Below are 14,515 nucleotides of genomic sequence, written 5' to 3'. Positions count from 1 at the left end.
ACGTCAGCTGCTTGGATGAAAGGAGTTATTGGCATCATACATGGGAGCTCAGCATATCTGCAAAGAGTAAATACACAGGCTGTAATGAACTGGCTCAGATTGAATTAGCTGGCATGCTGCCTGAATGGATGCCTTTGGCTTTCATTTCCACAGTTCCTAAGCTCTGTAGTAGGACATTCCAAGGCCTTTAACACCTGCTGAAGTGAACACGAGCAGGCAATGATCTGGATGCCCCAAGCCATGACGCTCCAATGAGACTGGCGTTCATTTTGCAGATGATGGCAGATGGCACTCTCTGTGTGCAATGGAGCCTAAAGCAGACTCTGGGCATGTTTAAAAAGATATGACTCTAGGATCTCATTGTTATTGTTTCTGGGTTCCCCCTCCCCTCCCAACCACTCCCTTGATATACATTTCCAGTAGCTTATTCAGAAGCCAGAAACACCATTAAAGAATGTAATCAACCATCCTGGTCTGACATTGTCTCATCAGTGCTTTGAAAGCCTTACTGATTCACTAAACAGAAAGCTGTACAATGAATTAGGAGAACTCTCTTGTTGGTTTAGTCCAGGGGTTAAAATAAATTGCACTCAGGCATAACTAGAGCAGCAACGATGCCTGTGTTGAACTGTGATTACCTCCCTGGGCAGCCTATCAGGCATGAGAAGCTCCTAAGCATCACTCTAAACCACAAGATCAGATGGGTTCTTGATCCTATCGGTTCCTTTGAAATTGCATAGAATGAATCAGAGTTCATTTCCAGGGCATGCAGTAATAATTACTCAAGACAAGCATGCAAGTTGCTGGCATCTTTCACATGGAAGAAATAAGGACATAAGCTATCACTGGACATTCCATATCCTTGGGATGAAGTTTGAGTCCATTTATATTTGCTTGAATGAGAACAAGCTCTGTATGACTGTAAGAGCCAGAGCTCTGCTTTTATAACACCGGAGCTCTGAAGAGTAAAACATGAGTAACCTTGGATGGATAAATTATATTTTCATCCATCAGATGTCGCTGGCATAATTAATCCTAGTGTAGGGGAAATCCAGCAACAAAAGTGGTTCAGGCAGTTTACAAGATTAGAGTCACCACCTGGACCATTTGAAACCTTTCTGTCAGATTTCTGCTACCTGGTCTGACACGCTTTCTCGGCTATGCATAATCTGAAGCCCGCACTCCTGTGTACTTAACATATGCAAAAGAGCAATGGCCTTATTCTTCCTACTCTAGTAGAGGTGGCAACCTAAGCAGGAAGGTCGCCTATGACAGCTGCTTAGTAATTAAAGTTTTATCATGCTGGAGGCTTCTGACTTCTCCATTATCTATTGCATGGCTCAGGCAGGCAGATTGAAGAAGAGATTTGTGAGTAGAGAAGTTTGAAATTTTGTCCTCTAATGTGAATGCCCTGATTTGGCAAACGGAAGCTCCATATTCAGAAAACTCAGAGGAAACTTAATCATACAGTAGCTGCATGGAAGGGGAGATAGCAGCTGCAGAAGAATATATTTCAACACTGATCTAGCAAAGATTTAGATGGGTCTAATCCTCCTGTGACTTGTGACATCTCTACAAGGTCAAAACATGTTTTATGGGTGGATAGATGGATACATCATTAGGGGCATGTAGTTTACTATCACTTGCAATGGAAACAACTTTTGCCTGCTGGAGTAGAGGGAGACTCTTTAAAAGAGGGATATATAAAATATGAAGGTTTGACATGCAGGGAAATGCTTATCTGAAATATTCACACCTCTGCACAAATTGGGTTGGGGCTCCTTTGAGTTAGGGAAGTCTCTGAACATTTTATTTTCAGAAAGGACGAGCAGCGCTATGAGAACAGTATTTTAACACCCTGCTTCTGGTCACAGGAGCAAAGTGAATAATGGAAATCTAATCCCTTCTGGTCTTTCCAATGAAAAGACATGAATCTGCATAGTGCAGGAGTGGCCAACATTTTGGGCAAATGGATCACAAGTCCAAGGTATCAGACTGGGCTTCTATACTGCCTGCTAAGTAGTGTGTGTGTGTGGGAGGCATACATATAAGGTTAAAGGACTGGTACAGTTATCAAAAGTCAAGAGTATAGTGTGGACTGTGGCACTTGTCCTTTTGCTTATAAGATCTAAACTGCAATAATGTGCCACAACAAAAAGCATCACCATGTTGCCTGCATCATAGGTACTTCCAGGTAGCTAGGACACATGATTTGCATGCAGAAGGTCCCAGGTTCAATCCTTGGCATGCCTAGGTCCCCCCCCCCAATGAACAGGTGATGGGAAAGGCCTCTGTCTGAGAACTTGGAAAGCTGCTGCAAGTCAAAAGTATGTAAAACCAGGTTAGATGGACAAACAGCTTCCTGTGCTTCTCATGGTGCAGGTGGGGACATCATTTCTCAAAACCCCATACTATCGTATCAGTAGACATAAGGATTGTCCACACTAGAGCAAAATCTGGATTTGCACCAGCCTGTCTCCCCATCAGTGTTGGCCATCCACAAGATGCCCTCCCCATCTCAGTGTCGTCTTGGACTCTTCTCCCTTTAAGTGTGAGGTTCTTCAATCCTTGGAAAGCCTGAAATGGCAAGGATGTTAAAAAATGTAATGGGGGAGGGGCAGAACTAGGATGGGGTCTACATTTTGCTCCATGGTGGACAAGTCCATAGTGTTTTGGGGCAAAGCTACTTTCCCAATCTCATATATATTGGTTCGCTACATTCTGAACAGGAAGCAAACTTTATCTGCTGAGGTAATGACATGGAAGCCCAGCTGTGGTAGCTCCTGTTTGAAAGAGTGCTGGACAGGTGCAGACTCACCATACACACTTAGGCATACACAAGAACCCACATCCCTGGAAGTCATTGAGGGTTAGGGAGCATAGAGGGCTCCTACATACACAGGACCAGGATCTGACGTTTTCCTTACAGGAAAAGTGAAGGGGTTTATGTGGGAGACTTGGTGAGACAGGGCTCCAAGGTGAAAACTTCACTGAGACACTGAGTTCAACAACATCTTTCTGAAATCTACTGTAAAATTCCAATTGCTGGCCTGATTGTGAAATGCCCATTTGAGCTGTCAAAGCTAAAAGAGGTCAAGGGGAGGAGAGGAATTTTAACACGTAAATCCGAGCCAGTCCGACTGGGAAATGCTGGAGAGGAAATAAATATGGGAAAGCAGAATTTTAATTTCGCCATCACATTTTCCAGCTATGGCTCCATTATGAGGATGATCACTTGCTCCTATCCTCCGGGATAATTAGGGGGCAAGGACTTGCTCCTCTCCTTGCAATAGGCTTGGAATGATGTTGAATTATTCTGGTCACATAGATTGATTGCTCCAGTGAAATAGTCTTCGAAGCCTCAAGCCAGGGCTTGTTCAGAGCCGAGGCTTCTGCACAGTGCGAAAAGGAAGAAGCAAGAACCATTGCCAAAATCTGCTGAGTCTTTATTACCAACAACTGCAATGCTGGATCTGCATGGGCGACTTTTAAGTGTCACCGGGAGTGACAGAGGTGGGGCAGTAATAGATTGCAACTTTCTCTTCCCCTCCCCAATGCAAATGCAAGTTTAATTATTCACCCTGTTTATGGACGGGGGGGGGGAGGGGGGAACGAACACACCTTGGGAAATTATTCACCCGGCTTCTGACAGCAGGCAGATTATGAGAAATATTCACACTTGCTGGTCTGTGACAAAACGGAGTTTTAAAATATTTACATCTTGCATGTGCTGCAGGCATGAAGGAAAGAAAGGAGAGACTCTTGTAAAGGAAGAAGCAATGGTAGGCGAGGAAATTGAATAGGAGTGTGTCAATATGTCAATCGAAATTGAGGTAGCAAGTGTCTAATTGTCTGAAGAAAGATGTCCACTAGGAATAAACGCAATCAAATAATACAACATAAAAGTCTCCTAACCTAAGCTCAGGAAGAAAAATCACTATAGCAGAGGGATGTTGTCAGAGAAAAGGGGAGCCAAGGGATGACCCAGACATTGTGGGCATGCATTAAACACAGGGTTACTACTTTGGATAAAGTGTGGGTGTGGGGAAAGGGTTACCTTTTTCAACATGAAGTGGAGTGCGCAGAGGATGGGAACAAAACCTGCTTCCTCCCCTGCTATATGTTCCTGCTTTAAGGTATCCCCCCCCCCAGCCTGGCTCCAATACTGAAAGTATGCAAGTCTCAGGGAAAAGGTCTTAAGGAAGTGTATCATGGGAAGTTTTGAAGGAGGGGAGGGAAAAGTTTCACTCCTCCCTGGGTTTTATTTATTTTGGAATGGGAAGGTGTAGGTGTGTTTCCTGTTTGGGGAATGGTGGCCTGAGCATCATCAATGTGCCTTCTGTGAAATGGGCATTTTGTGCTACCTCTTTGATTTTCAAAGGCCAAGGCCAAAAAAAGTTAAGAACCCCTGGCTCATGCTCATTTTGCCCTTTTCCATTACGACTATTCCGTTCTTTTCATCCTGTTTTCTTCCATTAACTTCTCTAGTTATAGAGATTCCCCCAGCTGTCTGGAGCAGATTGGGGGAGGCTATGAGGCATGGAGGGACATGGGTGGCACTGTGGGTTAAACCACAGAGCCTAGGACTTGACGATCAGAACGTCTGCGGTTCAAATCCCCATGATGGGGTGAGCTCCCGTTGCTCGGTCCCTGCTCCTGCCAACCTAGCAGTTTGAAAGCATTTCAAAGTGCAAGTAGATAAATACTTCTCCAGTGGGAAGGTAAACGGCGTTTCCGTGCGCTGCTCTGGTTCGCCAGAAGTGGCTTAGTCCTGCTGGCCACATGACCCGGAAGCTGTACGCCGGCTCCCTCGGCCAATAAAGTGAGATGAGTGCCGCAACCCCAGAGTCAGCCATGACTGGACCTAATGGTCAGGGGTCCCTTTATCTTTTTATGAGGCATGGGGGGGAGGAGTCCTACTGCACCAGCAGAAGTCTTTCCCTGTGCACAAGGAATTAGCTGAATAGTTCCCTATGTATTCTCTCTGCTCTCATAGCAAGATGTTAACCTGAAGGTGACAGCTGAGGGAAGTAGGGTTCACCTAGAAACACAGGAAGCTGCTGTGATCAGACCATTGGTCTATCTAGCTCAGCATCGTCCGCACCAACAGCTGATGACTCTCCAGGGTTTCAGACAGGAATCTCTCCCACAGCTACCAAGAGACACCAGAGACCAAAACTGGAACTCCTTGAATGCAAAGCAGATGCAGTATCGCTGAGCTTTCTCACCTCAGCTGGAATAACTGAGGACAGTGGGCACACCATCAAGCTAGTCTATTGAGCAAGTTCATCTTATGTTGAGTTACACTGCAAGAATTGGATTTGCCACCCTTCCATAAATACTTGTTTCCATTCATATCTCTGGCGAATGTTGCACAAACACTTGATCCTGACAACAATTACTGTGGCCATTCATGCTGTGTGTGTGCCTGGGTTTTGCAATTATGCACCTAAAACAGCAAGAGAAGAAACTCTGCAAGCCAGGTCAGCTCCACCCCCAAACAAACCCTATTCTTATTAGAGTTTCTTATTAGAGAGTCTCTTCTGAAATCTGAAATGTTGTTTTCCAGGAGTGGGGAAAGGGAGGGTACAAGGATACAGGTGCCTTTGCTTGCCTGTTGCAACCCTGTTTTTACATGGATTTCACTCCCAACACATAGCTCCCTGTATTTGTCCTCAACAATCTTCCTTTACCACAACCTTCACCAACCTGGGGTGCTCCAGATGTTTTTTTGACTACAGTTCACATCAGCCCCAATGTCAACTGGAGGCAGCTGGGGGATTTGGAGTCTAAAGCATCTGGAGGGCACCAGGATGGCAAAGGCTGCTTAATAATAATAATAATAATAATAATAATAATAATAATAATAATAATTTATTATTTATACACCGCCCATCTGGCTGGGTTTCCCCAGCCACTCTGGGCGGCTTCCAAAAGAATATTAAAATACAATGATACATCAAACATTAAAAGCTTCCCTAAACAGGGCTGCCTTCAGATGTCTTCTAAAAGTCTGGTAGTTGTTGTTCTCTCTGACATCTGGTGGGAGGGCGTTCCACAGGGAGGGCGCCACCACCGAGAAGGCCCTCTGCCTGGTTCCCTGTAACTTGGCTTCTCGCAGTGAGGGAACTGCCAGAAGGCCCTTGGTGCTGGACCTCAGTGTCCGGGTAGAACGATGGAGGTGGAGACGCTCCTTCAGGTCTACTGGACCGAGGCCGTTTAGGGCTTTAAAGGTCAGTGCTTTACAGAGTTTGCACTGAGACTTAAGTCTCTCAGAACTGTGGCTCTAAATGGGCATCTACTGGAATTCACTGAGTGCCAATTTCTTTTTGAAAATGTAGAAAATGTTAGCATTACTAATAAAGTATAGAAAATGTTGGTTTCTATTTCCCTCACTGAGCAGCAACTGCAGTCACAAGACATTGTTTTGCATTCCACAGTCAGAGTCACTGTTGGATTCCCACGGGAATGGGAGACTGGATGTGACGTACACTGGCTTCCTGTTTTTCACTGTTCTCTCGGTTTCTTTGTTAGAGAGACGGTTGCTTCTCTGCTCTCACAGAGGCATGTTTGTATTCTCTCAGCATAGAGTGGAAATAAAGTTAAGAATGTAGCACATACTGCTTATCCTTCTGCTGTGTGACGACGCTCTGCGTGGGCTCAAGACGAGCCGAGCCTGTATCAGCTTCAAAAGGGCCATCCGAAGCTGGTCAAAATCTCCCAGAAAAATCAAACTTCAGATATATGGATGCAATGAATCTGAACTCTTTGGGTACTTATCCAGGATGCTTTTGTATGACCTAGCAGTTCCTATTTGCACAATTCTGCTGTAATTATTCCTACGCACTCTGCAGCACTAGTGGCAAAGCGGTTTCCAATTTTAATTTTATACGCCTCTTGGGTATGTAATTTTCCTGCCGCTGCTAAAGAGCACCAGTGATTTACATCAGCGATGTTAATTACTTCTAAAGGCCAAACATGACAGTTTTCATTCCCTCCTTACTTGAGTGAATTTATCATTCACAGAAGTACAATAGTCGTTCAAAGGAATGGGCAGTTCTGGCTGTCCCCTAACCTACGATGCTCCTGTCCCTGTACAAATTAAAAAAGAAATCTTAAGGGGAGCTTTAAGTCTGGCACACATTGATCTATCTTCCTTTCCCATTGGTCTAGGGATGAGTGAATGTGTCAATTTGGTTTCTCTCCATTTTTCACTTTTTCTAGCCTTAAATTCAGTTCTTTACATTTCCATATTCATCTGTGTGTCTTTTTTAATAAAAAAAACTTTATGAAAATGAATTAGCATTTTAATGTGAATTTTGCCCAATATACATATTTTCGCAAGCCATTTCCCTAATATAATGCATTATTTCTGTTATTTTTTTACTGATATATGCTTTTTATGGATATTTTATCCTAGTACAAACATTTTTGTCAACATTACTTAGCTGGAAAACAACATTTCAGGAAACTGCAAATTTTGAAGTTGTGCTTCAGTTCATGTATTATTTGGGGAAGTGTGATTAGGTAGGTCTGCATGTAAATGTGAACTGAACCCAATTATTTTACCGAGTTTCTTACACAGGACCCAGTTTTGAATGGCGCTTTTTGTGAGTCTTCTTTTTCTTTAGTCAATAACTCCAGTTCACCAGTGGAGGCGCTATTTCTCACAGCTGGTTTCAAACTCAGGGTCCCAAAGATCAGATTCTAAAGGTGAGAGAAGAGTGGAGATAATGGGTCCTCCACTCTTTGCTTGATAAACACAATTGCTGTGTATTTCACTGGGTTCCTTGCACGTACACATTCACAAAGGAATTCACCATGCTGTCCACAGTACACAGAAACATTGGTGAACATGTAGTAACGATTGTCTTTGCTACTTAAAGTGCAGAGATGCTCTACACCACTGAAAGCAGCAGCCCTTGGAATGGAATACCCGACACTGCCCAAGCCATTAGTATTTGTACCTCATGTTATTCAAATAAAAGGGTGATGTGAAGGGCCTTATAACAGCCAGACATACATCTTTTTTGACAATCTGAGCACCTTGCACACTTTTCCAGTTCACAGCTAAGCAAGTATACTTACCTCACAGGGTGAGTTTTTCATGGGAGCTGGAAACACAGCACTAGTCACCACAACTGTTTCTGCAGCTGGCATCTCACTGGTGTTAAGCAAAAGTGCACATTCTGGGAGAGGGCAAAAGGAGGGGAGAGAAGAAGGGGAGGTAAATTTGTTACTACTTTGATGGAACATTTCTGCAGCAGAACAGACTATTTGGTTGTGGGTGGGTGTGCACACACAGACATGTAAATGTCAGGTAGACCCTTATTATAGAGGGATAACACAACTGAAGTCATTTTTCAGTATTCTTTGGATGTAGTAATGCAGTTTCATATACCCCAGGCCTCACCTTCAGAATTATACGCAAGTGCCCTGCCACCTTCTCTCACAAACAATGTCTATCCCTGACTTGGGATTTGTTTTCTTCACTTGCTCCGAATCAAAATGCATCCCACTTTTTAAAAAAATTGATTTGGAGTGAACCTCTGCCGTTATGAAATATGCAAAAGTAATATTTCACTGAAGCTTGAGGCTGAAGGTCACTTCTACCATCATCACGGCAACATGAAGAGAACTCCAAAAGAACGGAAATCTTGGTGCTGTGAATTGCTCCGGGCCAGCCTGACACATTTTGCTGCCTGAGGTGAAAGACAAGATGCCTCTCGTCCTCCTGCATTCCATCTCCTGGAGCTGACTGGACGGGCAATTCAGTCTTACTTCAATCCTGGTGATGGGGCTAGTGCCTTGCCACCACTTCCTGCCGTCAACATCTGCCATGTCAGACAGCCACCTCACTCTCCCTAATGACAGGGTATTGGAAATAAATAAACCTTGGAAATTTGATTCTCTTTTCAATGACCTAAGACCGTAGTTCCCAATTAGCTAAGAACTGCGGACCCCCAATTTTTCAAAAGCGTAGCCATGGACCCTGACTTTTGAATTTTTTTATTTCTCTATGAAGTGCTATTTTTCCAGAAAAAGAGGTGCCAGAACTCACCATGAACACCACCCTTGCTCTCTTATAATGGCAACAGCACCCACCTGAGAGGTGCCACAACTTGGTTCCGGTGAGTTCTGTCTGAAAAAAAGCACTGTCTCTATAGAAGTTTTTGTTTTGTGAATGGTGCCACAGGTGGGTTATGTGGACCTCCTGTGGTCCGTGGACCACTGATTAGGAACCACTGGCCTAAGACAATTAAATTAGGTCTATCCCCTTCCCCCTGTAGTATGGTACAACTCTGACATACCTTTCAAACAAAAATGGCTATGTTGTGGATTTCCAATATGCCACAGATGGGCTTCTTGGGAAGTTGATGAACTTTGAGTCCAGCCACAGTCTTCATCTTCAAACGAGCAGTAGAAGCCAGAGGGAAGTTTTTCTGCAAGGAAAATTGCAGGAGACAAAGATCTGACCAGCAATTCCTGAGCACGGAATAAAGGGAAGTGTTTCTATGGTTCTTCTTGGGTGAGCAGATTGTTCCTTCACAGTGCTGCACCAGCAATGATGTATAGTGCTTTTCCCAAGGACTCCAAGAGGTCCAACAGCCATTATTTAGATTACCGTGAAAGGTAGGGTAATGCTATTGTTATCTATAGGTTTTAGATGGACTCAGGGCTCAGGTTGAGAGATAGTGCCATTCTCTGAATTTTGCAGTGCAGTGCTCCAGCCAAGTGGACAAAAATTCATATACCATGGTAAAATATGCATCAAATGTATATTTCACATCCAAATTTACATTATGTTAGGAAAAATCACCTTCCAAAAATATTTTAGGCAAAAATGTGTGCATTACCCCCCCAAAAAAATCACGCTACAATGCTTATTAATTTTTATAATTATAAAAACCCACAAATTTCTGCAGAAATGCGGAGAACTGAATTCAGGTTTGGAAAAATGAGAAACTGGGAGAATGGAAAGTGACAGGTCAATCTATCTCTGTACATAAAGTTCCCTGTTACTGTGTGTGTTGAAATTAATGCGGAGCAATTCCTGATATCGACAGCACTTCTTGACTACGTGCCATCACTCTATGGGGGAATTTTTACACATTTAATGTATTTCACATACTTCAAGGTGGAAATGAATGTAAAATATGTAAAATGTACATAAAATATATTGAATACTTAAAATTCCCCAGGATAGTGACAGCACATCATCACGATCCACAGCACCCGGTGGGACTTGCAACATTAATTACAACACGCTTAATGGCACTTGTAGGTATCTGGAAGTACTTTTAAAAACAGCAGCAGCAACAACAAAAAAGCTAAAATAGTTACGGGAAACATGGTAATGCTCAGCCAAGCTTATACTCTGAGTTTCTGTAAATAACGAGGGAAATTATGAGCTCAAACACAGCCAGTTTGTGAACCCCTAATTTATTTCAGGTGATGTAGATTGCATACGAGAGCAGCTTCATCCACCTGGCCAAACAAGACTGCTTCTGTACCAGTCATGAAAGCCAGATTAGAATGCATATATGACCGTTTATCATTTCTCTATCCTGAACAATCAGTTTACTTTTAAGAGGAATTTTCAGCTTCCCATAAATATTTAATGTACCTAGCACAATCACACACATATTTTTTTTCCTTTAAAGGGATGTCATTGTATCAATAACTGAGAGTAACTTACAGTACAATGATATTCCATGCGAAATAGAAAACTGACATACATAATTTTATTTTTGGAAGCTGAATTCATTTTCACAATCAGCATATTCTTAGTGCATTTAAGATCTTTTGCCCAGTTCTTGTTCCTCATTCTTGGTTTTCAATCTGTATTCATTCTGATACAGGTTTTATTCCATTTCAGATTTTATGTCGATATTTTATTGCAATTTTAGGTTTGGTTTGGTTTGGTTTTGCTTGTTTTAGTGTAAGTCATCCAGAGACTGTTACTTGAGTGGTATATAAACAAACACATATGAAGGTAACAAAGATGAGACCTTATCCAGTCGAGTCAACCATTTGCTATGGGTGCAAGCGCTTGATAAAGGCCCTGTCTACACAGACACCTTTATTCACTGCAATGAAGCCAGTCGTCCATATTGAAGTAAGTTTATATATATGTTGATAGGCCCTATCCATTGACATGAATGGCAGAGATGGATGGATCTGTCAATTTCAGTTTTTCTCATTTTCTCATTTTTCTAGTCAACTAAAGTTCTCCACATTTCCACATAAGTTTGCAATCTCCCCCCCCCCCAAAGCCATCATCAGGATTTTTGTGTGGTTTTTTTCCTTAACACATGCATTTGGGTATGCAATGTTGCCTAATATACTTTTAGGTAAAGGTAAAGGACCCCTTGACAGTTAAGTCTAGTCAAAGGTGACTATGGGGTTGCAACGCTCATCTTGTTTTCAGGCCAAGGGAGCTGGCATTTGTCCACAGACAGCCTTCTGGGTCATGTGACCAGCATAACTAAACCACTTCTGGTGGTGCTGTGGTCTAAACCACTGAGCCTCTTGGACTTGCTGATCAGAAGGTTGGCGGTTTGAATCGCCACAACAGAGTGAGCTCCCATTGCTCTGTCCCAGCTCCTGCCAACCTAGCAGTTCTAAAGCATGCCAATGCAAGTAGATAAATAGGTACCGCTGTGGCGGGAAGGTAAACAGCGTTTCCATGCGCTCTGGTTTCTGTCATGGTGTCCCATTGCGCCAGAAGCGGTTTAGTCATGCTGGCCACATGACCCGGAAAGCTGTCTGTGAACAAATGTCCACCGCAACCCCATAGTTGCCTTTGATTGGACTTAACCGCCCAGGGGTCCTTTACTTTTTTAATATACTTTTATTACTTCAAAATAATTACCCCAAATATAATGCATTTTTGCATGCTATTTGCACTAAAAAGAGGATTTTATGCATGCTTTGCCCCTGTATGTGCATTTCTCTACACATCACTTCGCTGGAGAACTGCATTGCAAAATTTGGAGACAAGCACATTTTGAAAGATGGCTTTGTTTCGGTCCGTGTATTGTTTCAGGAAGTGTCAGTTATGTAGGTTTACCTTTACATGTGAACTGAACTGAATTTCTTCCCCCATCCTTAATGAATGAGCCACTCTCATAGTAAGGCAGCCTTCACCAAACCAGTGTCATCCAGTGGCTTTGGGCTGCAACTCTCACCAGACCCAGCCAGCATTGTGGAGAGCGGCCAGCCTGTCAAAGATTTCAGTAGGACCTCCCAGTTTGCACACACAAGGCTGTGAATCAGAGCGGCTGCATTCATCGTTGCTACTGCATACCCTTGTACTTTTATTCTTTCTTCTGTAGAGACTCTGTTACTTCTAAAATTCTGCTTTGGTAAGAATCATGTGACACATTCAACCTTTTTTTAGACCTGGAGGTATTTCTTTTTTTAAAAAAAAAATCAATGTGTTTTAGTGCTTGCAATTTTGAAACTCATATTTATTCAATTACTGTCTTGTCATATTAAGAAAGCTTCTATGCAGAAAGTAATATGGATTTTTTTAAGACATTGGATTCCTCACTAAATCAATATTAAGTCTAATATACTCATGCTCAAAGTGTTAGAGAGGTTTGTGGCTCTGCAAAACTCCTCTCTTCTTCTTTTTTACACTGTTTCCTCTCATTCTTGCCATGGTCCTGTTAAATGAACATTTTATTGTAGCCTGCCCTATTCTTAAAGCTCAGAGTGGGAAACAAGATTTCCTTATGTTTCTGTTGTTAATTTGTTTAACATGAAAACATTTACCTTTCTAACAAGTGCCCAAAGTCACTTCAAATTTAAAACAATAAAATTAACCAACTATAGTACTAATCGTTTGGTTGCTTGCTGCTGTTCCCATTTTCACCTTTGCAGACAATGAGATTGACATGACAGTACTCAGTCAAACTCATGAGTGGTGATGAACTCATTTGCTTACACCAGAGGCTACCTATATGTTTGCCTATCCATCTACCCTAACATTCAAGTTGTCTGCCCCTGAAGTTTTGCTGAGCATTCCTTCTCCTCAGTCCAGACAGCCATCTGCACTCAGCTGCACACAGGGATCTCTTGCACAACAATTCCAGCGGGGGGAGGGAGAGTTATTCTGCATGCACAAACAGAAGTGTGTACAAATCAGCTATGCTAACAGAAATGAATGGAGAAAGCAATCAGGCCAGACACCTCCATGAGCACATCAGAGCAATTGCGCATGGAGGGAGTTTTCAAATTAGGGCTGATGTGGTTTTGTTGCTAGATACAGTACTTGCAGGCTTATTCTTCTAAAATAAAGAATTCACATTCCTTCTCCACTCTACTCCATTCAGAGAAAGCAAGGGCAATGAAAAGCCACTGCCCTCAGTGATGTGAACTCTCAATGGCAATGAAGTGCCACATCACCACCACGCTGGGTACGTGATCTCTTGTTGTCTTGAGATTTTTAGTAGGAAGAAGACATGGTTTTAAATGATCTGAAGCAGCTCATTTTGAGGTTCACCAACCACCCCTCTTCTGCCAAATGGTTTGCCTGCAAAATTTTGCATAGTTTTAGAAAAGTATTTTATTATAAAGTTCTTCCATGTTGTCCCTTTATATAAATAAAATGGCACATTCATTCTACTTCCATTGGGATTTTGAACTCCGAAACACAGAAGATTCCGTCCCCACCTTGTGATTATTTTTACTTCCCCTCCTCAGGCTAAGTTCTGAATAAAATGTCACAACTAAGTATACCCAGAATTCTCCTTGAAACAGCTCAGCATGCAGTCCAGCTGAATTCACTTTAGTGCCTGCTATACAGTATACAGAATGGTGTAAACAAGCCGGAGCAGTCAGAAGGAGACATCTAAGCATCAAACACTGCCTAGGGCTTGGGAGGTGGGGAAGCGGCAGGAAAGCTTATTGTGGAGCGAGAAATAGTGATGTATAAAAAGAGCAATTGCTAGCCCAGTGTACCACTTTCTTCTGTCATAAATATGTCTTTATGAACCTCTGGCTGTCTTGTACTATGAATGCACAGACTTCTTCACTTATTGTAATGCCTCCTACATGTGGCAAACCAATGACAGCTATTTATTGCAATTCCACTGCAAGCTTTGTAGTTTCTAGCTCATGTGTCAGATTACATTGTCCAGATTCTTTTTTTGGTTTGCACAGATTAGACTCTTATTAGCACAATCCTGATTAGCAAAGGCCTTGCACAGAGCTCACAAAAACACTTTCTGTTGTTATCATTTACATGTCTTGGTATGTTCGCATGTGCATCAGATGCATGAAAGAACCACCATGGCTCCATTGCTACAGACCATGACCATATTCTGTTGAGAATTTGAGGATAATTCAGGCAATAGAAAGAGTTTTGACGCCCATAGACCACTTAAGGAACAATTGAGCCCTGGGATGATATTCTGAAATATGGCTCTGAATTTTCATATAAACTAAGACTATAAATATTATAGCGATGACCATAACACCAAGGTTAGTGGCTAATTATGTTTGCCAT

At 42.5% G+C, this 14,515-nt stretch overlaps 1 protein-coding gene across 1 annotated transcript in view; it reads right to left on the bottom strand.

The window, feature by feature from the left end:
• Window positions 1–14,515, bottom strand: part of ALK (ALK receptor tyrosine kinase) — a 411,412-nt gene that overhangs the window by 121,432 nt on the left and 275,465 nt on the right. Inside the window, exons 6-7 of the mRNA XM_082214794.1 lie at window positions 9,312–9,443; window positions 8,089–8,189 (exon numbers count right to left, since the gene is read on the bottom strand). Coding sequence (XP_082070920.1) covers window positions 8,089–8,189; window positions 9,312–9,443 — 233 coding nt within the window. The remainder of the gene's footprint in view (window positions 1–8,088; window positions 8,190–9,311; window positions 9,444–14,515) is intronic.

This window comes from Podarcis vaucheri (assembly GCF_965113315.1).
Source record: "Podarcis vaucheri genome assembly, chromosome: 3".
NCBI lineage: Eukaryota > Metazoa > Chordata > Lepidosauria > Squamata > Lacertidae > Podarcis > Podarcis vaucheri.
Note: the sequence above shows the minus strand (reverse complement) of the source record. Positions and strands in the feature narration are given on the sequence as shown.